This window comes from Pseudochaenichthys georgianus, chromosome 21, assembly GCF_902827115.2.
Source record: "Pseudochaenichthys georgianus chromosome 21, fPseGeo1.2, whole genome shotgun sequence".
In the NCBI taxonomy this organism is placed as follows: domain Eukaryota; kingdom Metazoa; phylum Chordata; class Actinopteri; order Perciformes; family Channichthyidae; genus Pseudochaenichthys; species Pseudochaenichthys georgianus.
The window spans coordinates 34,892,204-34,915,813 of record NC_047523.1 but is presented as its reverse complement, the minus strand read 5'-3'; the positions used below and the strand labels follow the sequence as shown (position 1 = coordinate 34,915,813).

Genomic DNA, 23,610 nt, shown 5'->3' with positions numbered 1-23,610 from the left:
TGCTCATGGGACTGCCAACTCTTTCCTAGAAGCGCAGCTCTGCAGCAAGTATCCTGAATTATATGACCGAGAAAAGTGTGGTTGCTGGTTTGAATTTTTAAACGCTTTATCTTTTTGAGGAAGTCACACATCATTTTATATAAAAAAAGAAGAAGAATATCAGGAAATACTAACTTTATTGATATGACCATATTAAAAACATATACTATTGCCAAAGCACATTGACAATACAGATTTATGACTGAAACAAATGATAATCATGTCCATTGTGTTACATAGAGACATATAATCTTACAAAGCCATAAAGATGAATAATATTCAAAATATTCTGATCCGGTAAAGATCTATTTTACTGGTTAATAAAAAGAGAATAGCATGTCATCATTGTGAAAGCAGCTACACATATTTGTGTTGGCTCTCTTGATGGCTCAAGGCACGAGACGAACTGGCACAGATTTACAGAATATTATTCTGTTAATGTAATGTTAGTTTCTGAAAGTTGAGACAATTTAAGTTACCTTTTGTTGAACTACTGTATAAGTCTTTCAGTCTTCCTCTCAGCTATCCACTCTCAGGTGAAAGCCGTACTGCCGATGCCAGCTGATGCGCCACAACACCACTTCAAGCCCGGTGACTGGGTAGTGATCAAAGACTTCAGGAGGAAACACTGGAAGCAGCAACGGTTCCAGGGAAGTAGCGTGCCAAGCTACCAACACACGCATCAGCGGGTTGTGTTCCGTTTCATATACATGTAAATGAAATCCAAATACGGAAAAAAGTTTTACATGTGTATTTTTGATCCACACATATTTGTTTTCCGTTTAAACCGCTGCACCTGTAACACAAGCCACTTTCTGTGCACGGATCGCTGTGCATTCGTGTGTGGGTTTTTTGAGACTCCCCTGATGGTGACCCGATTTGTAACATTTTCACTACGCGCGCTTCTCCTCCCACATTCCACATCGCAGAAACTCCGTTCGACATCAAAACGTTCAGCTCGGTCGGGAATCGATGGCTATTACTTTTCTCATTCATAACTTTCATAATTCCAGAGATACATCCCATAATTCATCATTTTTTTTACATTTAAGTCAATGGAGGAAATCTTCAGACTTCAACAAATCTTCATGCGACTTCAACTGCTAACTGTTCATTCATACTTTCACTCAGAAACCTCATTCCAACTTTAAACCGTTACACATCTTTCTGACATTATTCCTGGAAAACAACTTTTAAATCTGATTCTTACCTTTTGAGATATTAAACATTGTTCAGACCTTGTTTTAGAGGTTTTCTTCACATTTTAACATTAACTAGAGTGCGTGATGTCACAGCTAGAGGGTAGAAAATCTTGAAATTTGCCTTCATATATTTTTTTAAAACTGCCATAATTCCCAAACCCTACATTCCTGAGACATAATTTTTCATGACAAACGTAGGAAAACATCTCGTAGCTTGGAAAATGACAAATAATGATGCAAAAATAATTAAACAAAATGCCTCTTGAGGGCATGAAGTGACAAAAACGTTCAACATGCCTCCATTAAAGCCCATTGTAATTTCAGGCAGATATTTCCCCACGGCAGCAGCCCACACCTTTAGTTAAACTGCCAAAAAGGCCACATTATTAACCCGAAAGTACACAAAAATTACACTTCAGATACTCAACTTCCTTGACATGCTTCACGTTTTGAAATTTCACAGATATCTGTTACGGTTCTTCCACAAAATGTTCACATGTAAGAGGTTTATCTCTCATTCAGAACAATGGAAACCTGTGATCTCTGCAGAGATTACCTGTGTAATGGAACACGATGATGTCATCGCTCCAACTGACATGCTCAGAGCAGCAGCCTTCAGATAGCAGTGTGCCAACAGTCCAGCCGTGAAGACATCTACGGGACAGTTTTAAGATTTCTTCAAATGCCGTTGCCATGGCAACACAATGCTCGCCTTGAAACACGGTTTTCTCATAACTTCAGTGAAACTGCTCCAAACGCCCCAAAACTTCACAGGTTTGCTAACGATGCAGCCATCAACGCATCTAAGCGTATTATGGGGTGTCATCAAATGCCGACCTCTCTGAATAACCAGCACCTCTCTGAAGAACCAGCACCTTACCGTGGTAGAGAGGTTTGTGTGCCCTGATGAACCTGGGGGCTGTGTTGTCTGGAACCTTGTGTTACTGGTAGGGTCTCCCATGGCAAATTGGTTTCAGGCAAGAGTCCAGACTAAGATTGGTTCAAAATACCTCATGAAAGAAGAACAAAGAAGTGAGGATACCTGGCCCGGAGGAAGCCCGGGGTCCCCTTCTGGAGCCAGGCCCAGAAGGAAATAGCCTTACTGTTGCATTTAACTCTATATTAGATTCTGTTGGTTTCTGTCAGAGTGTAAATAAACCAACCCACTGCTATAATCACACTCTCGACCTTGTTCTGACTTATGGTATTGAAATTGAGCAACTATTAGTCGAACCGCATAATCCTGCTTTATCCGACCATCTGTTAGTGCTATAGCCAAATTTAAGGAAGAGATTCCACCAATACTTAACTCGATAGCATGTCTGCATGTAGGGGAGGAAACTTATACAAAATGTACACCACCCCAAACTGATCATGTTGTTGATAGTGCTATAGATGCGCTGCGAATACAATTAGACTCTGTTGCTCCTTTGAAAAAGAAGAAAATAAAACAACATATATTAGCTCCATGGCATAATGCCGATATAGAACACAGGATAGAATTTAAAATTCTTCTTCTCACCTACAAAGCCCTTAATGGGCAGGCGCCATCTTACCTTAAAGAACTCATTATACCCTACTGTCCTACTAGGGCATTGCGTTCCAAGAATGCAGGGTTGTTGGTTGTTCCTAGAGTCTCTAAAAGTACAATGGGAGCCAGAGCCTTTTCTTATCAAGCTCCACATTTGTGGAATCAGCTTCCAGTTTGTGTTCGGGCGGCAGACACCCTATCCGTTTTTAAGAGTGCGCTTAAGATCTTCCTTTTTGATAAAGCTTATAGTTAGGGCTGATTAGATTCAGCCCCTAGTTTTGCTGATATAGGCTTAGTTTGTCGGGGGACATCTTACTTCTTCCTTCTCTCTGTCTATACCTGTGTACTCTCATGATCCGATTAACCCAGCTTCCCCAAATTTCTTTCTTTTTGGTGTCTATATACGCCGGGATCCGGAGTCATGGATGATCCTGCGGTCCTGTGTCCTGGATCGCGAGCCCTGGATCTTGAGTCGTGGCTGTGGTCCTGGATCATCGGTCCTGGATGGATATCCTCGTGGATTCATCTTCCTATTATACACACATGCATTTCCAAACATCTGGACTACCTATGTTGCAAATGTATTATCTTTTCAATTTACACTCTCCCTGAGGTTTCTCCCATTTTCCCTTTAAACTGGGTTTTCTTCGGAAGTTTTTCCTTGTACGATGTGAGGGTCTAAGGACAGAGGGTGTCGTATTGTCATACTGATATTCTGTACACACTGTGAAGACCACTGAGACAAATGTAACATTTGTGATATTGGGCCAAAGGAATCTTCAACCCAACGATATTGTGGTCATCGTCGATGAAACAGCACCAAAGAACTCATGGCCCCTCGGCCGTGTGGTTAAAACCCTGCCCGGACCCAAAGGTCTGGTCAGAAGTGTGTTAGTTCAGACCAAGACTAACATCCTGCAAAGGCCCATTAGCAAGCTCTGTCTACTCCTGGAAGCCAACTGAGCTAAGAGCTAGCCAATGCCCTATCCCTTATCCCCTGCACACACACATACTATCTTTCTTACATCTTTCCATACACAAACCTCTCTATTTCAAACTACACTGATACCTTTTTGACTATTGTCTCCTGCCTCAGGGACAGTGAGTGGTGGAACCACAAAAGACACTGATGCAGCATGAACTTTGGGGGGGATCTAAGTGGGGGCTAATTGAAATGACTTGTTGAATGTATATATGCATATTAGTAGATTTTATATGATAAACAAAAATGTAATTAGATATTTTGCGTAGTTTAAAATATTTAAAGGTGTTACCTGGCTCCATAGAATGTTTTGTTGTAATTGATTTGCTACAGTATTGCATCACAATTAGGGGCCGGTATGATGAAGCCATATCTAGGAGCTTATATTATTTAATAGTTATCCATTTATTTTATTGTTCTGTTTTGTTTATAGTAAATCTTCCTTTTAATTATTATTTAAGTTGATCAAATAAGTTGTACTATGCCTCTGTTTTTGTAAAGGCAGCCTTTGGGTGCCGGGGGAGGGGAGGCCTGCTCATTATAAATATGGGATACAGGTGGTAGTGAGCGGCGCATCCGGTAGGCTTATGGTTTTTTACCATCGGGTAAGAAGGAAGAGAAAATGCTTAATGTGTTGATAATAAATTGCACTGAAACGACTTTTGCTCGGACCTTGATTTTTACCCATGCGTAAGATCCGCTGACGGGTGCCACAGCGGCACTTTACTTTGCGTTATATTTCTTTCTTATATTTCGAGATTTCGATATCATGGGTTTAATTACACACATGCGCATGAAATGACTGCTATCGTGTCAGTAGCGGGACCTTAGCATATATTTAGGATATATATATAATATATATACAAATACACAATATTGGACACAGACTATAAAAGGGCACACAGTTTCATTCACTAATGAAAGTCAAACACATGTTTGTTTCCACTGTTTTATTGTGTGCTTGTCACGATAAGCAAATAATTGACTTATCGGCTCCCGAGTATTTGTGTTGGGTAATCTATGGTAGGGCTAACCCATACAGTGGTGGGGCTCAAATCAGTATTTGAAATGTAATACACACTATATCGCCCCATTGACGGTGAAACGCCACGCGTGAGGTTTGGATTATTTCCCTGTCTCAATCCAAATTGAACTGTATGAAATAAAAAGGCACATTTGTGTTGTAGTAAACAAAAAGCGACCTGGAGCCAATCCTGCAATTTCCCCACAGGTAAAAAAGTTGACATGCTGAAAACCCAACCCCCGCAGGGGGTCTGGGTGGATATTTGAAATACTAACATAAAATACACATTCTCTCTTGAGATGAAAAATAAATCCATCTATTACTACACGACATATTTAAAGAAGCTGAACCTGCTGCTCCTCACAGAGGGAAGAGGCTGTGTGAATTACTTTACATTGTGGATAAGGGTGGATAGCCCCCATTGTTCTGTGTGTGAAAATGGAAGACAGCCCACACACCTATCAATCATCAAACCGTGGGGTCTTATTTCATTATGTGATGATTTCTATCAACACGTAATGTTGTATCGATGTATATAGAGATGTGTTACCGCAAAATTGGCCAGAATCCATTATCAAAGATGTTCTATTGAGAAGACGATCACTACGTGACAATCTGCAGCCGCGAGCTGTTATGTGCCAACATGGCCCGCATGGTGTTCTTCTTTTCTTTTCTTTTTTTAATATTATAATGAATGTCTTCCTGCCCGTCGGCTCTGCTTTTGGATATAATAAGGCTATGCTTTTCCGCTAAAAGTGTCTAGCTTAAGCAGCTATATTACCTACGGATGTGTTCGTTCATATTAACTGTGTGTCCCGGAGTGAGTCTTACAGACTGGACCGCTGGTGAACAGCTGTTAGAACGGGCTGTTCAGGTGTTCAGAGCAGAGCTCCCTGTCGGAGCGGCAGAGCGTGAAGTGAACTGAAAAATGTTCTGGCTAACGTTAGCTTAGGTACTCAGATCTTGTTCTTGAGTAAAAGTAGAAGTACCAGAGTGTAGGAATACTATGTTACAGTAAAAGTACTGCATTCAAAATGTTAATCAAGTAAAAGTATAAAAGTATTCTCATCAAAATATAGTGGAAATAGCGACAGTAAAGGTAGTCGTTGTGCAGATTGGTCCATTTCAGAATAATATGATGTGTTTTATAATGATTGATCATGAGAGTGTTCTCAAAGCAGGTAAAGGTGCAGCTAGTTTGAATGACTTTGTAGACTGCAGGGTAGCTTGTGGATTTACTCCAGGTGGAACTAAAGTCTGATTCAACACTTGATTATATTTCACAAAGTTCATCCAGATCCGTAAAGTAACTAAAAGGTATGAAATACATGTAGCGGAGTAGAAATACACCATGTACCCCTGAACTGTAGAAGTAGAAGAATAAAGTAGCAAAACATTTAAATACTCAAATAAAGTACAAGTATCTCAAAATAGTGCCCAAGTATAGTACTTGTTGAGTTTATGAACTTAGTTACACCAGTGGCTATACAGATAGAAAGACTAAGCCTTGCACAGAGGCATGAAAATACATTTATGAAAATGCTCAACAGTGCTGGCAAAATTATAAACTGACTGCTACACAATTAAAATAAATGCTTTTATATATATTTCTATTAGCGTGACTCTGTAGCGTTTCTGTTATTATTACCTGCTGCTTTAGTTGTTCTGCCTGCTAAAATCATCTGTTATTCCTCATTTCAAAACCGATACTCCGCGGGGTCGGATCCCCGTCACCCTTTTCTTTTCATACCTGATGAGCTTGCATCTCCGACAAGACTAGGTACATTACAGGAGTGTTATCCAAACATGCACACGTATCTTATTTTAGTAGAGAGGACAAGGTCTAATGTTGTGAACGAAATGATCAAGTCAAAGCTTCAGTATTTTATCTTATGTAGCACATTTAATTCAATAATTAATCTTGAATTACTAATAACTCTAAAGAAGGCAAAAAGTGGATAAGGCAAATACTCATCCAAAGTATGTGTGTGTGTGTGTGGTTGGGGGTAGCCTGCCTATAGGCCATACAAACCCCCAATGGTCGCTCCGTGGTCTGCTCAGAATCTCTTCCCCTCCAGAGGTCACACCTGTCTCTGACCTCGGGTGCTGCGGTTTTTATTTTGCAGCACCTTAGGAGCAGAGAAAGGGGGAGATTTTGTCCAAAATGTAAACTCCTTCATGGGCAAAATATTACCATTTTTAACTGTCCCTGACCTGTCCCCAAAACGTTCTTTAAGTCCTGAATTAAGTCTTCCGTTATGTAGCGGAAAATCCCATTTCAGAAAATCAAGAGCAAAATAGTTAAGTTGAAAAAAAAAAAACTTCTCTGTCTGTTCGGATTTGGAAATCTCATGATTTATTGTGTGGGCTCGTGAACGAGAGAAGGAGAAAACAACATCTATCTTTGAACTGCAATTACTTATCTTAAAAAGATTGCAACATTATACTCCTTTAAAAATTGCTCAATTCATTTAAACACATTTATTATGTACACAATAAAACCTCAACAAGTATATTGATCCTGGCTTAACCAGCGACCTTTACTCTATTGTTCATAAGCTCAGTATTTGACAATTATCAGAATTGTAGTAATGTCTGTAGACCAATTGTACTAGAAATAATTTGAAACAGTTTAATAAAGAATGTTAAACTATATTTAAACTGTAATTGAACTTCAAAGTATATCAATTATCTGATTCCAGTGGCCAGTTGGAATAGACAATCAACAACGTTTTCATTTTGCAGCAACAGCGCAAAAGGTTTCAATCACAATGAGTATCATGCCTGAGTCTGGTTTTGTCTTATCTGCTTTGTTTCGGAATGTGTTCAATACATTACGTTTTTTTATTCATTATTACCATACAATACATAGATTTAAGAATAAATGAAACAAATAATACAGCATTGACCTATTTGAGCTTTACATTATTTTAATTTTTCTCAAGTCATTTACTTTTGGTGAGATAACTAAAGTTTAGTTCATTTTACCCTGGCTGTGGACTGATTCATTATTAGTTGTTACAAAGCATGCACAAGACGGCGGGTAGACAAACAAACACGAAACAATTATACAAACAAACATGAACTCATTCCGCTCAATTTAGTCCGAATTAGGGAGAGTCTCAGAGGGGGTAGGGAAATATCTGTTTAATTATGAGTGTCTTCTTACTCATAATCCTTGTACAAGTGCTAAGAACGCATCTGTTGAAGAGCAATAACAAATGTATTCTCAAATCAACAACCACTATGCTAATTTAGTGGTGCTTTGCTCGTCCCGTCCGGAGAGCAGAGTCTTTTATTTATCCAGTACCCTGTCTTCCAACAACAGCCACATTCAACAACTAATCAGTTATGAAACACAGCGCTATGCCACATTCCCGCATACCACGCTTCCCATTTTATAATCGTTCTGTTTAGTTCCAAATCGATAAATAGTGTGAGTAAAAGAATATGTAGCACTTTGTGCTCCTTCTTCTCTGCAGGGGGGTGGGGGGGGGGGAGAATTCACACACACCCTGCAGCAGCAGCAGGCAGATTTGAGCCGATTCCTGCTGCTAATTTAACCAGTTGACCACTGAGACCTCCAGAATTCGGCGATATGTTTCAATACAAATCTATCACATTGCTTCTAATGCAGAAGCTCCACTTTACTGATGCTCCCTTTTAAGGTCTCTCCGAATATTTGCTGTGTGTAATTGTCCGGTAATTTAATTCCGAGAATCACACACAGAGGAAATCAATGAAAGTCGATATTCCTAGGTTATTTATTAGCCCCAAATATTCTCATTGTTTTTACATGAGCTGTGCTTGTTCTGTAGGCACATGCCCCAGCAACAATCACAGGGCAAATCGGCCAGGACAACGTCCCCGAGACACCAATTTCCAAGGTTATTTATTAATCCTCCAAATGTAAACGAGTAGAGAAACCAAAAAAAATATGCAGCCGCTCAGTTTCACAGGTAATTTTATGATACCGTCAATCACAGATTCTGGTAAGGCAATCTCAAAATAGAAATTTGAAATGTACACTTACCAGTCTCTGAAGATCTTTTGGTATCCTGCCGACAACGCCAATTTGTAAGGGAAACTTCTGTTGCAATGGAAAGTCAGGACTCAGAGAGACACGGGATGAGCAGGAGTTCTGAATGTCAAACACTGATATTTATTAAGAGTATAATACGGCCAGGGAATTAACAAAGCAACTCGCACTGTTAATGCAGGCTGCCAAATCAATTCTGCCCACACAAAGAAAGAACCGCTCGGACCTGGTCTCTGAGAAGGGGCGGAGTTTAGAAACGCAGGCTTTTACTCTAAATCGATAACAGATGAACAAACAAAGATTGTTTGTCTCGTAACTGCATCGGGCAGTAAACTCTTCCTCCCACAGGAAAGGCAGAGGACCTTTTGACCTGTGTCTTCCTGAGAAATTATGTAAGAAAGACTGAGAATCTTAAAACACAAAGAGATGTCCTTAAAATATTCTCTGACAGGGGGGACAACTCTGACTGTTGTATGTGCTTAAACAGCAGTTCAGAGTATACAGCCTTCTTGGAGACCCTGGAAAGAGTCCTGTATGGGGCTCCTGAAGGGGACTCTTTAATCTTGCTGGGAGACTTCAACGCACATGTGGGCAATGATGGAGACACTTGGAGGGGCGTGATTGGGAGGAACGGCCCCCCTGATCTGAACCGGAGTGGTGGTTTGTTACTGGACTTCTGTGCTAGTCATGGATTGGCCATAACACACACCATGTACGAACATAAGGATGCTCATAAGTGTACGTGGTACCAGAGCACCCTAGGCAGAAGGTCCATGATCGATTTCGTTATCGTATCATCGGACCTGAGGCCGTATGTTTTGGACACTCGGGTAAAGAGAGGGGCGGAGCTGTCAACTGAACACCATCTGGTGGTGAGTTGGGTCGAGTGGTGGGGGAAGCCTCTGGATAGACCTGGTAAGCCCAAACATGTAGTTCGGGTGAACTGGGAACGTCTGGAGCAGGCCCAAGTTCAGGAGGCCTTCAACTCACACCTCCGGCGGAGCTTTTCGGGCATTCCTGTGGAGGTTGGGGACATTGAACCAGAGTGGTCGGTGTTCAAAGCCTCTATTGCCGAAGCCGCGGCGGGGAGCTGTGGTCTCAAGGTCTTAGGTGCCTCAAGGGGCGGTAACCCTCGAACCGCCTGGTGGACACCGGTGGTCAGGGAAGCCGTCCGACTGAAGAAGGAGGCCTTCAGGGATTTGTTATCCCAGGGGACTCCCGAGGCAGTTGCAAGGTACCGACAGGCCCGAAGGGCAGCAGCCTCAGCCGTGGCCGAGGCAAAGCAGCGGGTGTGGGAGAAGTTCGAAGAAGACATGGAAAAGGACTTCCGGGCGGCACCAAAGTTGTTCTGGAAAACTGTCCGACACCTCAGGAGGGGGAAGCAGGGAACCATCCAAGCTGTGTACAGTAAGGATGGGACGTTGTTGACCTCAACTGATGGAGTGTTAGGGCGTTGGAAGGAACACTTTGAGGAACTCCTGAACCCGACAACTCCGCCCTCTATGTTAGAGGCAGAGCTGGAGTATGACGGGGGATCAACACTAATCTCCCGGGGGGAGGTCACTGAGGTCGTCGAACAACTCCACAGTGGCAAAGCCCCGGGGGTGGATGAGATCCGCCCAGAAATGCTGAAGGCTCTGGGTGTTGAGGGACTGTCATGGTTGACACGTCTCATCAACGTTGCGTGGAAGTCGGAAACAGTACCAAAGGAGTGGCAGACCGGGGTGGTGGTTCCCCTTTTCAAAAAGGGGGATCAGAGGGTGTGTGCCAATTAAAGAGGCATCACACTACTCAGCCTCCCCGGGAAAGTTTACTCCAAGGTACTCGAAAGGAGGGTCAGGCCGATTGTCGAACCTCAGATTGAGGAGGAACAATGCGGATTCCGTCCTGGTCGTGGAACGACGGATCAGCTTTTTACTCTCGCAAGGATCCTGGAGGGGGCCTGGGAGTACGCTTATCCGGTCTACATGTGTTTTGTAGACTTGGAGAAGGCGTATGACCGAGTTCCCAGGGAGTTACTGTGGGAGGTGCTGCGGGAGTATGGGGTGAGGGGGTCTCTTCTCAGGGCCATCCAATCTCTGTACTCCCAAAGCGAGAGCTGTGTCCGGGTCCTCGGCAGTAAGTCGGACCCATTTCCGGTGAGGGTTGGCCTCCGCCAGGGCTGCGCTTTGTCACCAATCCCGTTTGTAATATATATGGATCAGATTTCGAGGCGTAGTCGTGGGGGAGGGGGTCTGCAGTTCGGCGGACTAAGGATTGCACCACTGCTTTTTGCAGATGATGTGGTTCTGATGGCTTCATCGGTCTGCGACCTTCAGCACTCACTGAATCGGTTTGTAACCGAGTGTGAAGCGGCTGGGATGAGGATCAGCACCTCCAAATCTGAGGCCATGGTTCTCAGCAGGAAACCGATGGACTGTCCACTCCAATAGGGAATGAGTCCTTACCCCAAGTGAAGGAGTTCAAGTATCTCGGGGTCTTGTTCTCGAGTGAGGGAACAATGGAGCGTGAGATGGGCCGGAGAATCGGAGCAGCGGGAGCGGTACTGCAGTCGCTTTACCGCACCGTTGTGACGAAAAGGGAGCTGAGCCAGAAGGCAAAGCTCTCTGTCTACCGGGCCATTTTCGTTCCTATCCTCACCTATGGTCATGAAGGATGGGTCATGACCAAAAGAACGAGATCGCGGATACAAGCGGTCGAGATGGGTTTTCTCCGCAGGGTGGCTGGTGTCTCCCTTAGGGATAAGGTGAGAAGTTCAGTCATCCGGGAGGGACTCAGAGTTGAACCGCTCCTCCTTCGCGTCGAAAGGAGCCAGTTGAGGTGGTTCGGGCACCTAGTTAGGATGCCACCTGGGCGCCTCCATAGGGAGGTGTTCCAGGCACGTCCAGCTGGGAAGAGACCAAGGGGTAGACCTAGGACCAGGTGGAGGGATTATATCTCTTCGCTGGCCTGGGAGCGCCTTGGGATCCCCCAGTCAGAGCTGGTTGATGTGGCCAGGGAAAAGAAAGTTTGGGGCTCTCTGCTGGAACTGCTACCCCCGCGACCCGACCGCGGATAAGCGGGAGAAGATGGATGGATGGATCAAATGCCGTTGCCATGGCGACAGATCATTAGCCATGAAGTTAGTTCAGAAGTTTGCAGTTCAAATATTCTGCTGCTTTTCCAAGCCTTTTTACCTTCTTTTCTTCTCTCATCACACATTCAAGCCCCCAGTGTTCATGTATCATTTCAATCTAAATTCTTCACTTTCTTCTTACACATTACATGTGCATAGCAGTTTAGCGTCAGATTTTCAGCATAAAGCATTTCCACTAGCAATTTCTTCAGGAATTGCATTCTTTAGTTACTTATAGTCTTGTGTATGACACCTGTCCTCTGGTTGAACTCATGATACCAAGGGTGAACTTGTTCTCTGTTTCAATCTGTGGCTCGGACAAATGCATGATTGTGCATTACTAATCGTCACAAGCGTATGATGTAGGCAGAAGCATAACCCAGGATGTCATTAATTTCTGTTCCTGTGTACTATGACAAGAGTGGGCCTTTATGTTCTGGAAAGCCCCTTACAGTAACCCTTGTGTGGTGTTCATATTGTTGTTATTCAGCCAGTGTTCATGGGTCTGGAGGACCCGCTGCCTTTTTGGGTTCACCTTTCAATTCAACATAATCAAACAATTTTATGTTAAAATACTCAACAGATATTTACTTCATCCTAATTACAAGCAATATAAACATAATTTATGCTTAATATTTGCCCTTTTACATTTGTTAGATCACATTAATGAATTAAAGTGCAACTTGTTGATTTGCCCGCTGACAGGCTGGTCCGGTGGCTCCTCTTTTCTTTGTAACTAGCTGATGCTCAATCTCTTCCTCTTCTCAGCCTGAGCACACACACGTGAGTGTGTGGCGAACTGTGAGTGGAGATCCACGCAGCTGCGGATGAGTGTCCTGGCGAAACTCCGCGGAGTATCGCGGCTGAGAAAAGATACGAGTGAGTGTGCGTGTGTGAGGAGCTCCACGGATTGCTCCATTTGGACCAATAGGTTCATTTGGATTGTCGTTACGTGACTTGGTATCCGGAAGAAAACAATGGAAAAAGATGCTGTCAGCATAGACAGGTATTTTCTGTGTTGAGTTGTACTCGCTACAGGGTGTACTTTGAGGGTTTTTTACTCTGTAGACCGTTTACATGCAGAAAAAGCTACATAACAATAATAACCGGAAAAGCATGACATGGGACCTTTAAGAGATCTCATCTCTCAACACCCATATGAAACAGAACTGTAAACAGATTTTGTATTTCTTTATGGATATTTTACAAATCACTTTACAACTCCTCAAAGCATACATACTGTATATACTGTACATATCTAGCATTCTCCCATATTCATAGACAGGGCCAGCCAAACTAAATGCCACCATCTTAAGGAAGCTAACATTCATACGGGATTAATCTGGGGTTAGGTGGGATACATCGACTTGAGGACGGCAGGAGCTGGGATCGGACCCACAACCTTCCAATGGGAAGACAAACCCACTGCCTCATAGCCACAAGCTACAGTATTTTTTCACAGATCCATTGCAGAGGGGTAGTACACCGCAGATCATTCCAGTTGTTTTCACCATTCCAGTTATTTACAAGACATGCACAGTCCTCTTCACCCCACTTAGGATCACCATTACCATTATCAGGTGGCTGTCCCCAGTACCTAGGAAGTCATACAAAAGTTAGTTTTTGAGGATACCCTCCCCCAACTTTAACTGCATTTATAAAATGCTTTTTACATGTAGCATTCATCCATTTACACCCATGCTCAAAGAGACCAACATCCCCACACATTTGGTTATGCCAATTGCTTGTGGGGTTCAATAACACATCAAAACAACATGTTAATTGTATGGGCTGGTCATCGAAACACAGACCTTTACTTCTGATTCCAATCAAGCAATCCACAGCTTCCACATGATGCCAAAACATAATAAATGCAGCTTTATGTATTTCTAGCAGGGGTGGGAATCACCAGGCTCCCCACGATACGATACAATACTATTGCGATACTTAAGCCATGATACGATAGTATTGCGATTCTACGATATGCTAAGTATTGCGATACGATATATTAAGATATTGCAAATAACATACGTCATATCCACGTCTTCCCTTTAAAAAATGTATTTGCAATATGAATAGTTTATGTAAATAACCTAATGTGTTCTTTGAACCTGAAAAGGAGATGATATTGTTTTTGTTGCTTTCATTGCAATTGTATACATGTCTTAATGTAACTTCCTGTTTTATGCTTTTATTTTTAAGGCGACTTTGCGCTATTAGCAGGAAGTTACTGTTCCCAAAGCAAAAACTTGACGTTGAAAAATAACGGAGATAAAGTACAGATATTAACGGAGATATCAACATTTAAATATGCCGATATAAGATAAAGTTTACATTTAAGTGTTACCACCCCCCGAAGAGGCACAGGGTTAGTGTTAACTGTAATATAAAACTGTGGTTTGTGTCTTAATTCGTTTATGTGTATTATAACTTTGCTAACTATTTGAAGTTCACTTGTTTAATGGTCTTCTAAAGTAATGCTCATATGGATGTAGCTTAAATGTATTTGTTGTTTTGTGTAGCTCTTACGTTGGTTTTTGGAGTTTTCAATACATTTGAAATCATCAGTCAAGTGTACGACCATCTTTCCGAGGGATATACTACAGTTTATATAATAAAATATCGATACTTGGCATCCGTATATCGATACAATATCACCAGGCAAAGTATTGCGGTACTATGCTGTATCGATTATTTCCCCCACCCCTAATTTCTAGTAAAATGTACTTTGGATTTTTGGCTTCCCACCAATTTCATTCCCAAGGTCAAATGTTCAATGCATGTTTCGTCAATTTGTTGAAGTCCCCCACACTTCTGATCAGAGGTTGCGCTAGACTTTTTCGCTCCCTGTGAAAGACTGCTTTAAGATTTTCCGTCATTGTTTTAAAAAAAACGTCATAGACGAAAAATATTTGGTTGACGCGACCTTTGCTTCTGATGTACTTTCACTGCCTGCTTTCCTCTATTTTGGGGCAAATTGCTGATTCAAGAAAAAAAAGAAGCCGCCTCAGCAAACCTCATTTGACACCCCTTTCATTATTCTCTTAAATACAACAAAAACGTTGAATGGTTATGATCAGCAGTTTCTAGACTTGGGTTCCGTAAATTCCGAAAAGTATTAACAATTAATAATTATGTTTAGGCAGTCATACAAAAAAGCCATGTAACGTGCAGTTATAGTATGCACCTATAATATCAACGATGCCTTACTTCTGATTCGGTTGAGATCCATCGACCCATTTCCAGGTCCCCTCTTGGTCTATGTCATTCAATCCAATCCAAGTTGGTTCCTTGATCGTGCTGGTCATGAACTTCTGTAAAAGAAAAAATATTAATTTAAAAAGTCCTGATGTCTTAGGCCCCGTCCACACGGAGACGATTTCAGTTGCATCCGCTAAAGTTCTTTATCGTATAGACGGTTCGTCCACACGAAGCCGAAACAGAGCACTTTGAAAACGGCTCCCAAAGTGGGTAAGTCTGGAGACGAAACGCTTGCAGCTCCGTGTATACGCCCTATACGATCATTTCCTGAATCGATGACGCCATAGCCCTGCCTCTCCTGTTCACCCCAGCGTCATTGCTGATGCATTTCGCCAACAACAACAACAACAATGGCGGATCACAGGGTTGCATTCGTGCTCCAGACGCTACTGACCATGATACAGATGTTAGTGAAAAATCTACAGCTCCTCTACCACAACCATCAGCAACACTAATAATATAATATAATAATAATAATCGTCATCGGTCTTATTCGCTGCTTGTGGTTTATTTTGTGGCGGAAGTACAGCGCCACTTACAGGCCCAGCATATGTACTACAGTCTCTCCAGCGGTTTGGAGCGGTTTAGTTTGGACTTTTTTGAAAACAACTTCAGTTCGAAATCGGTTTCGCCTCCGTGTGGACAGGGCCTTAGTCTTAAACATATTATAAATTAAGTTTACAGGGATGAACATCAACATTCGGATAACTATTCCCTTCTAACTAACTCAGACATAAGGCCCTAGCCAGCATGTTGATGTTTTTGTTATTATTCCTGTTTTTATTTTGTTTCTCTCATTTCAGTTTCAGCTTTCTTGCCCTTGATTGAACTCCACCCGCTTCCCATCCCTAATTAGACTTACCTGTGCCCCATTATCATCCCTCCCCCTGTCTATTTAGTCTGCGTCCACACTCCCCTCAGTGCCAGTTCGTCTTTGTTATTCCTAGCGTTCCAGCAGTGTTTATTCCTACTAGTATCTTGATTCCACGTGTACCTGACCCAGCTTCGTGTCCTGACCCTGTTCCTCCCTCGTCTGTTTTGGTTGCCTTACTGACTGATCTCCCGTGTACCGAGCCTCTGCTATAAAGACCTTTTTGCAAACCTAAGCCTCTGTCCCTGAGTCGTGCTATTGTGGAGTCTATTTTTATATAATATTAGAAAGACTGATTCTTATTATTACATTATAAGCTTATTGTGCTCATTTTATGTTGATGTGACTTTGGAATAAATAGACAAAATCACCAATCCCAAGGTTTGATGGATTGTATCGGAAACGAAGGGAAAAGTAACATAAGAACGTTTTAGCCAGCAATACAGAGTTGCAAGGTCAGGTGCAGACACTGGAAGAATACAAATAGTTATTCATAAACAGGACATTGCTCCGGCCTTGAGTTGTATGGGAGCTTCGCACCCACGCATAGCTAGGAAGCAGTGGAGGATTCCACTATATGCCTGCAAAGCAGCTTTAGCGAAAACAAATGACTAGGATAGCGGATAGTATAGGGAGGGACTTCGCCGGCCGGCCGAATGCTGATTGGAAGGTCGTGTTGCCAAGAGACCATATCTGAGTCTGTGCACCAATAAGAGAGAGCCAAAGTCTAAACCAAGGTTACTCTCCATTTAGTCTCAACCAATCATAAATGTACGGGCAACGCCCCGTGAGATAAAATGTATTGTCGCACAAGGTTCGGGGCTCTTTCCGGAAAAAGTGGTTACAGATTACAGCCTGTGATTTCTATGACGTGACGGAGTCCTTGGCCAAGTGAATATATATATTTTGCTCTCTTATAATAAATAGTTAAACTTAGAAGTTGTCTGTCTTTCCTGGAATTTTTAACACAACACTATTGAGTCCTCTACTGGTGTTCATTCAGTCGTTGCACATAAATCATACATTTCCTTTTTGTAATCTAATCTAAATGATACGTATGAAAGATACACATAAAAGCATGCAATACAAACACAATTGAACGCAGTGTAGTACAAAGGGGTGTGGTCATCTTTGGGAGCATTTGTACTTAAACACTAAAGTATTAGCATCAAAATCAACTTGAAGAATCAAAAGTAAAATAACTCATTGTGCATAAAAGCCAGTAATGATAACACACAACTGTGAAGTAGGTAAGTAATAAACAGGCGAAATGATAATGATAAAACCACCATATAAAATCAAAGTTTTATACATTTTCATTATTTAATATGTTCATTGGCACCTATTAAACAACCTTTATATTTTGATTCTGATTCAGATAAGTAAAACAATAAATTGATAAAGCAGCACACATTACCTGTTCTTCATTACTGTCTATGATCACCAGATCTGCTCCTTTGGCTCTGCAGTTTTGTCTGCTTTGTTGCCAAGAAGCTTTCTCCGTAGAGAAGAGATAACAGACAAAACTGACCATCCTCCATCCTGCAGGGCACGTTTTCTCTGCAAAAAAAAACAAGACTTATTACCTTCTTTTGAGTTGTAAGATTTAGACTCCTTGCTGAAATATTCAACTCTTGAAAGCATTCCTGTCCCTTGTGTGATTCAAAAAAATACATATTCAATAAGCATCGTTGATGGTAGCCAATATCTATTCTGATAGATCGGTATCATTGCATGGGACAAAGGGTAACACTTCTCTCACTCTGCATAATTGTAAGAGTCTGCTATGATTCCTTACACGGTACTATAAGTCCAATTGCTTAATAAATCAAATTTTTTTTGACATGACATCAAAAAAGGAAGATGATAAAAAAAACATTCCTGGGAAATGTATCTTGTAGATCACCATATAAATAATAATAATAATACACTTTATTGATATACAGTAGCACCTTAAAAAACATGGTTACAAAGTGCTCTAACATAAAACTACACAGTGAGAAAGATATTTAAACAACAGCATGTAAGCATAAAAACACAGAGTAAAACACATAGAAAACAGAAAAGCACTCACTCTGAAGCCTGTCCACCTCTCTGGTCTTTTCCGTGAGGTTGGCCATCAGTCCGTCTCTCTCTTCAGTCAAAAGATCTACTGAGTCTTGGTCTGAAAACAGGAGACATGTCAACATGTTCCTGATTTAGCTCTAAGAGAAAGAAATGGTAAAATAAATAGGAGGGGGCCTGAAGTTGCAAACAACTATTATTGCATGTGATAAAATATAATTCAAAACTTCCCTCCAGCGTCTTTTCAAGTGTTTTAACACACTCTACTATACATTCAGGTACTTAATAAATCAGATGACTAATTACTGCAATATTACTGGTAATTAGTGTGAATGCTGTTTACGAAAAAACTAAAATAAAACAAATTAAGAAAAAAACTAATTAAGAAAAATATGAAACAAAATGCCTCTTGAGGGCACGAAGAGACAACAAGTCCACGAGCTCCCAATTGATTCCCTTGTTAAATGTTTTCGGATCTTTCTTCAGAGCAGAGAGAACTACACTTAGACAAACTGCTCCCATCTCCACATTTTACACACAAAACCAACAAATAAATTAATATATTGTTCATCGAACTCCACTGCAGTGACTTTTTTATTTACTTTAATACATGTGAGTTTGTTCTCGCTGAATTCACTCTCCTTTGTTGTGGCCTGCGAGCCGGTCCTAACATGACTCTAAAAAAATGCCTGGGCCTCTTAAGCACGACGGTACCCCCAGTGGACCCCCCAGAGTTCTTTTTCGAGACTATGTCTCAGGGCTTCTTAACATTTATGAAACTATTAATGTTCCACACCCTTTTAACGGTAAGAAACTCCACTAACTGACAATATGAACAATGTTTAGCAAAAAAAACACAAGAGTAATACCAAGCCTTAGAATTGAGTGAAAAAATGCGAACTAATGCTAACGCACTTTTGCACAGAACTCACGGTAGAAATGCCCTTATTACTTATCGTAACTGCACAAACAAGATATCCGATTTAAAGCTGAGACTCCACAGATTACACACATGTAATGTCATCACTGTACGACCCCGAATTGCGGAACTCTCAGCCAGAAAAGAGAAAGTAAACAACATCCGGTTTCAAAAATATTACAATAATTACATCTTACCTTTTTTGATTTGTGATCAAAAGTTGTGTTCAACGGAATAAAAACGCCGCTCAAAGTTAATTCAATGTCTCTGTGTCAAATGTTTACTGATAATCCATCATCATATTTATGGCTATATTCTGGGTAGAAAGCTTTGCAGTCCAGGCTTGCACTTGATGATTTTTACAGTGAAAAAGGTCAAATGGAACTGATGGTTCTCAAATTACCCAGAGGTGAGCCTGGACTTTATTTTTCTAAACCGCTCTAAAAAGGTCAAATATCACTTGTTTTGCATCAATCTTGATACAGGGTACTTATTATATGTTATAGTTTGGATTCCCAAAGATTTTAGTCTACTAACCCATCATTCAAGGGTGGTTTTCACTATGAGTAATGGGGGTTTTTTAGGCGGAGATTAGAATTTACATGTTTGTACTATGTTCCATCTGAATTTACTTTAAAATAAAAACATCTATATTGATTCTGACACTTCTACATCCAACTCACAGATGTAATCTTGCTTTGATAAAACATTTGATTAATTTACCCCTTTTAGAAGTGAAGATAGTCATGTGTTGTGTTAGTGGCATTTTCAAGCCTGAAACCTGAAAAACAGGCTCAGTGCTTAACAGGATAGAGGTCTAAGCATTGGTTTTAAGTTTAAGGGCCCAGGGTTCTACACCAAATGTAACATCTTTTGTCTTCGACCTTTTTACATTTACATTATATCTTTGTTCAATCGCCAACCTTAGAATATCGATGCAATATTGAGGTATTTGCTCAAAAATATCACGACAATTGATATAATCCATATTGCCCAGCCCTGTGCAAAACCGTCACAGAAAAGCACTCACTCTGTTTGGACAAACTCTGAAGCCTGTCCACCTCCCTGGTCTTTTCCGTGAGGTTGGCCATCAGTCCGTCTCTCTCTTCAGTCAAAAGATCTACTGAGTCTTGGTCTGAAAACAGGAGACATGTCAACATGTTCCTGATTTAGCTCTAAGAGAAAGAAATGGTAAAATAAATAGGAGGGGGCCTGAAGTTGCAAACAACTATTATTGCATGTGATAAAATATAATTCAAAACTTCCCTCCAGCGTCTTTTCAAGTGTTTTAACACACTCTACTATACATTCAGGTACTTAATAAATCAGATGACTAATTACTGCAATATTACTGGTAATTAGTGTGAATGCTGTTTACGAAAAAACTAAAATAAAACAAATTAAGAAAAAAACTAATTAAGAAAAATATGAAACAAAATGCCTCTTGAGGGCACGAAGAGACAACAAGTCCACGAGCTCCCAATTGATTCCCTTGTTAAATGTTTTCGGATCTTTCTTCAGAGCAGAGAGAACTACACTTAGACAAACTGCTCCCATCTCCACATTTTACACACAAAACCAACAAATAAATTAATATATTGTTCATCGAACTCCACTGCAGTGACTTTTTTATTTACTTTAATACATGTGAGTTTGTTCTCGCTGAATTCACTCTCCTTTGTTGTGGCCTGCGAGCCGGTCCTAACATGACTCTAAAAAAATGCCTGGGCCTCTTAAGCACGACGGTCCCCCCAGTGGACCCCCCACAGTTCTTTTTCGAGACTATGTCTCAGGGCTTCTTAACATTTATGAAACTATTAATGTTCCACACCCTTTTAACGGTAAGAAACTCCACTAACTGACAATATGAACAATGTTTAGCAAAAAAAACACAAGAGTAATACCAAGCCTTAGAATTGAGTGAAAAAATGCGAACTAATGCTAACGCACTTTTGCACAGAACTCACGGTAGAAATGCCCTTATTACTTATCGTAACTGCACAAACAAGATATCCGATTTAAAGCTGAGACTCCACAGATTACACACATGTAATGTCATCACTGTACGACCCCGAATTGCGGAGCTCTCAGCCAGAAAAGAGAAAGTAAACAACATCCGGTTTCAAAAATATTACAATAATTACATCTTACCTTTTTTGATTTGTGATCAAAAGTTGTGTTCAACGGAATAAAAACGCTGCTCAAAGTTAATTCAATGTCTCTGTGTCAAATGTTTACTGATAATCCATCATCATATTTATGGCTATATTCTGGGTAGAAAGCTTTGCAGTCCAGGCTTGCACTTGATGATTTTTACAGTGAAAAAGGTCAAATGGAACTGATGGTTCTCAAATTACCCAGAGGTGAGCCTGGACTTTATTTTTCTAAACCGCTCTAAAAAGGTCAAATATCACTTGTTTTGCATCAATCTTGATACAGGGTACTTATTATATGTTATAGTTTGGATTCCCAAAGATTTTAGTCTACTAACCCATCATTCAAGGGTGGTTTTCACTATGAGTAATGGGGGTTTTTTAGGCGGAGATTAGAATTTACATGTTTGTACTATGTTCCATCTGAATTTACTTTAAAATAAAAACATCTATATTGATTCTGACACTTCTACATCCAACTCACAGATGTAATCTTGCTTTGATAAAACATTTGATTAATTTACCCCTTTTAGAAGTGAAGATAGTCATGTGTTGTGTTAGTGGCATTTTCAAGCCTGAAACCTGAAAAACAGGCTCAGTGCTTAACAGGATAGAGGTCTAAGCATTGGTTTTAAGTTTAAGGGCCCAGGGTTCTACACCAAATGTAACATCTTTTGTCTTCGACCTTTTTACATTTACATTATATCTTTGTTCAATCGCCAACCTTAGAATATCGATGCAATATTGAGGTATTTGCTCAAAAATATCACGACAATTGATATAATCCATATTGCCCAGCCCTGTGCAAAACCGTCACAGAAAAGCACTCACTCTGTTTGGACAAACTCTGAAGCCTGTCCACCTCTCTGGTCTTTTCCGTGAGGTTGGCCATCAGTCCGTCTCTCTCTTCAGTCACTGAGGACAGCAGCTGATCGCTGGCATGGAGACGCTCAGTCAGGTTTGCTTTGACAGCGGAGAGATCTGCAGCTGCACCACCTACTGAGTTATGTTCTGGAATGAAAATGCAATACCTGATGCAATCATACCGACACAAACCAAAGTCAATGTTATCTAATTTCGCCCTAGGAGAAAAATAGAAAACCAATAGAGGTTTTGGTCAAATGTGCATCTTTCGGAGCAGAATATTGCTCCTTAAAATCACACGTTCAAAATAACTTATGAAACTAATATAATATATTAAAGATAAGACTCACGGTGGACAGCGAGGCCGATGAGTCCAGCCAGCAGGAACACAGCCAGCAGCCCCAGACCGAGAACAGACGCTGGGGGAAATCTCCTGGGACCTGAACACAGAGAAAACCAGGGAGTATAATAAATCCAAAATCCACAGCTCACTCCGTCTGACTGACCCTTACCTTCTTGTTTTGTTGATGATCTTGAGCATAGGGGTTTGACATCGTCAAGGTTGACATTGATTTCCTCCATCGCTCATGGGAATATCAAGTATTGAAGTGACTGAGGAAAGTGTGTCGGTTGGTTTCAATTTATACAGAAATTGTCTTTTTGAGGAAGTCACACTCTCAAGTGTTAAGAGTAGTGTCATTGCTGTGTCAGATAATTATCCATCTAAAAAAACAATACAAATATAAGGAAACGCTGATAGTCAAGACAAATTCAAATAAGCTTTATTGACATGACCATGATTAAAACATTCTTGAAGCACATTGAAATAAGTGTTATAATCAAGTCCATTGTGTTAATAGAGATATATGGTCTTAACAACCCATAACGTTTAAGAACATTCAAGATGTATGATCCCGTAAAGCTCTCTTTGACAAGTCTAAAAGAGTATTAGTTGACATTGTTGTGAAAGCAGGGATCTAAATGAATGCTGATAAACACCAGAAAACAAATGAGGACAACTGGGGATTCTTTTGAAATACTTTATTTTTGTGATTACAAACACATACAGTGGTGAGTACCTTTTATATCCTGCTTCGTTACACATGCTCTCTCCAGTACAGCGTTAGCTCTGAGTGTTAGCGATGCTTGCTAATGTAAACACTGACCATACTACTTCCAAAATAGTTACGAATTGTTTCTGATAGCGACGTTTCTGATCGGGCCGTGGGTGTAAAGCCAGCCCACATTTCAGTAATGTCGTCTTGACCGCAGCACATCTGGATCAGCTCCATTGTAACCCCGTTTGTAGAGATTTGGGTACGGAGGAAAAGAGAGAGGGTTGGATTTTCTGACACTTTGTGAGTCTCTTTACACACCGGGGACACATATGTGTGTATACAAGACATCACAGGTGCATTTTGCATGACAGGGGACCTTTAAGAAAAGAGCTTTATCTTGTCAGAGAACATGTAGTACACCCACCATATTTTTATAATAAGTGTTATCTTGTATAAAAAAGTTGCCATTTCCTGATTTAGCTATATCA

The 23,610-nt window shown here is 40.9% G+C and overlaps 1 protein-coding gene across 1 annotated transcript; it reads right to left on the bottom strand.

The window, feature by feature from the left end:
* Nucleotides 1-13,108: 13,108 nt before the first annotated feature.
* LOC117467109 (CD209 antigen-like protein B) lies at nt 13,109-22,691 on the bottom strand. Its single transcript, XM_034110723.2, has 8 exons — nt 22,577-22,691; nt 22,415-22,504; nt 22,032-22,211; nt 20,078-20,182; nt 18,139-18,228; nt 17,482-17,624; nt 15,143-15,246; nt 13,109-13,529 (listed from the first exon to the last, which is right to left on the bottom strand). The coding sequence occupies exons 1-8, from the start codon at nt 22,644-22,646 to the stop codon at nt 13,376-13,378; spliced, it is 936 nt and encodes a 311-aa protein (XP_033966614.1). The 5' UTR covers nt 22,647-22,691; the 3' UTR covers nt 13,109-13,375.
* Between the last annotated feature and the right edge of the window lie 919 nt (nt 22,692-23,610).

Excerpts from the sequence above, each read along its gene's own strand:
- LOC117467109 (XM_034110723.2), bottom strand. The coding sequence starts at position 22,646 with ATGGAGGAAATCAATGTCAACCTTGACGATGTCAAACCCCTATGCTCA. Across the intron at positions 17,625-18,138 it reads AGAGGTGGACAGGCTTCAGA|AGAAAACGTGCCCTGCAGGA; the intron begins GTGAGTGCTTTT and ends TTTTTTTTGCAG. Across the intron at positions 15,247-17,481 it reads TAGACAGTAATGAAGAACAG|AAGTTCATGACCAGCACGAT; the intron begins GTAATGTGTGCT and ends TTTCTTTTACAG.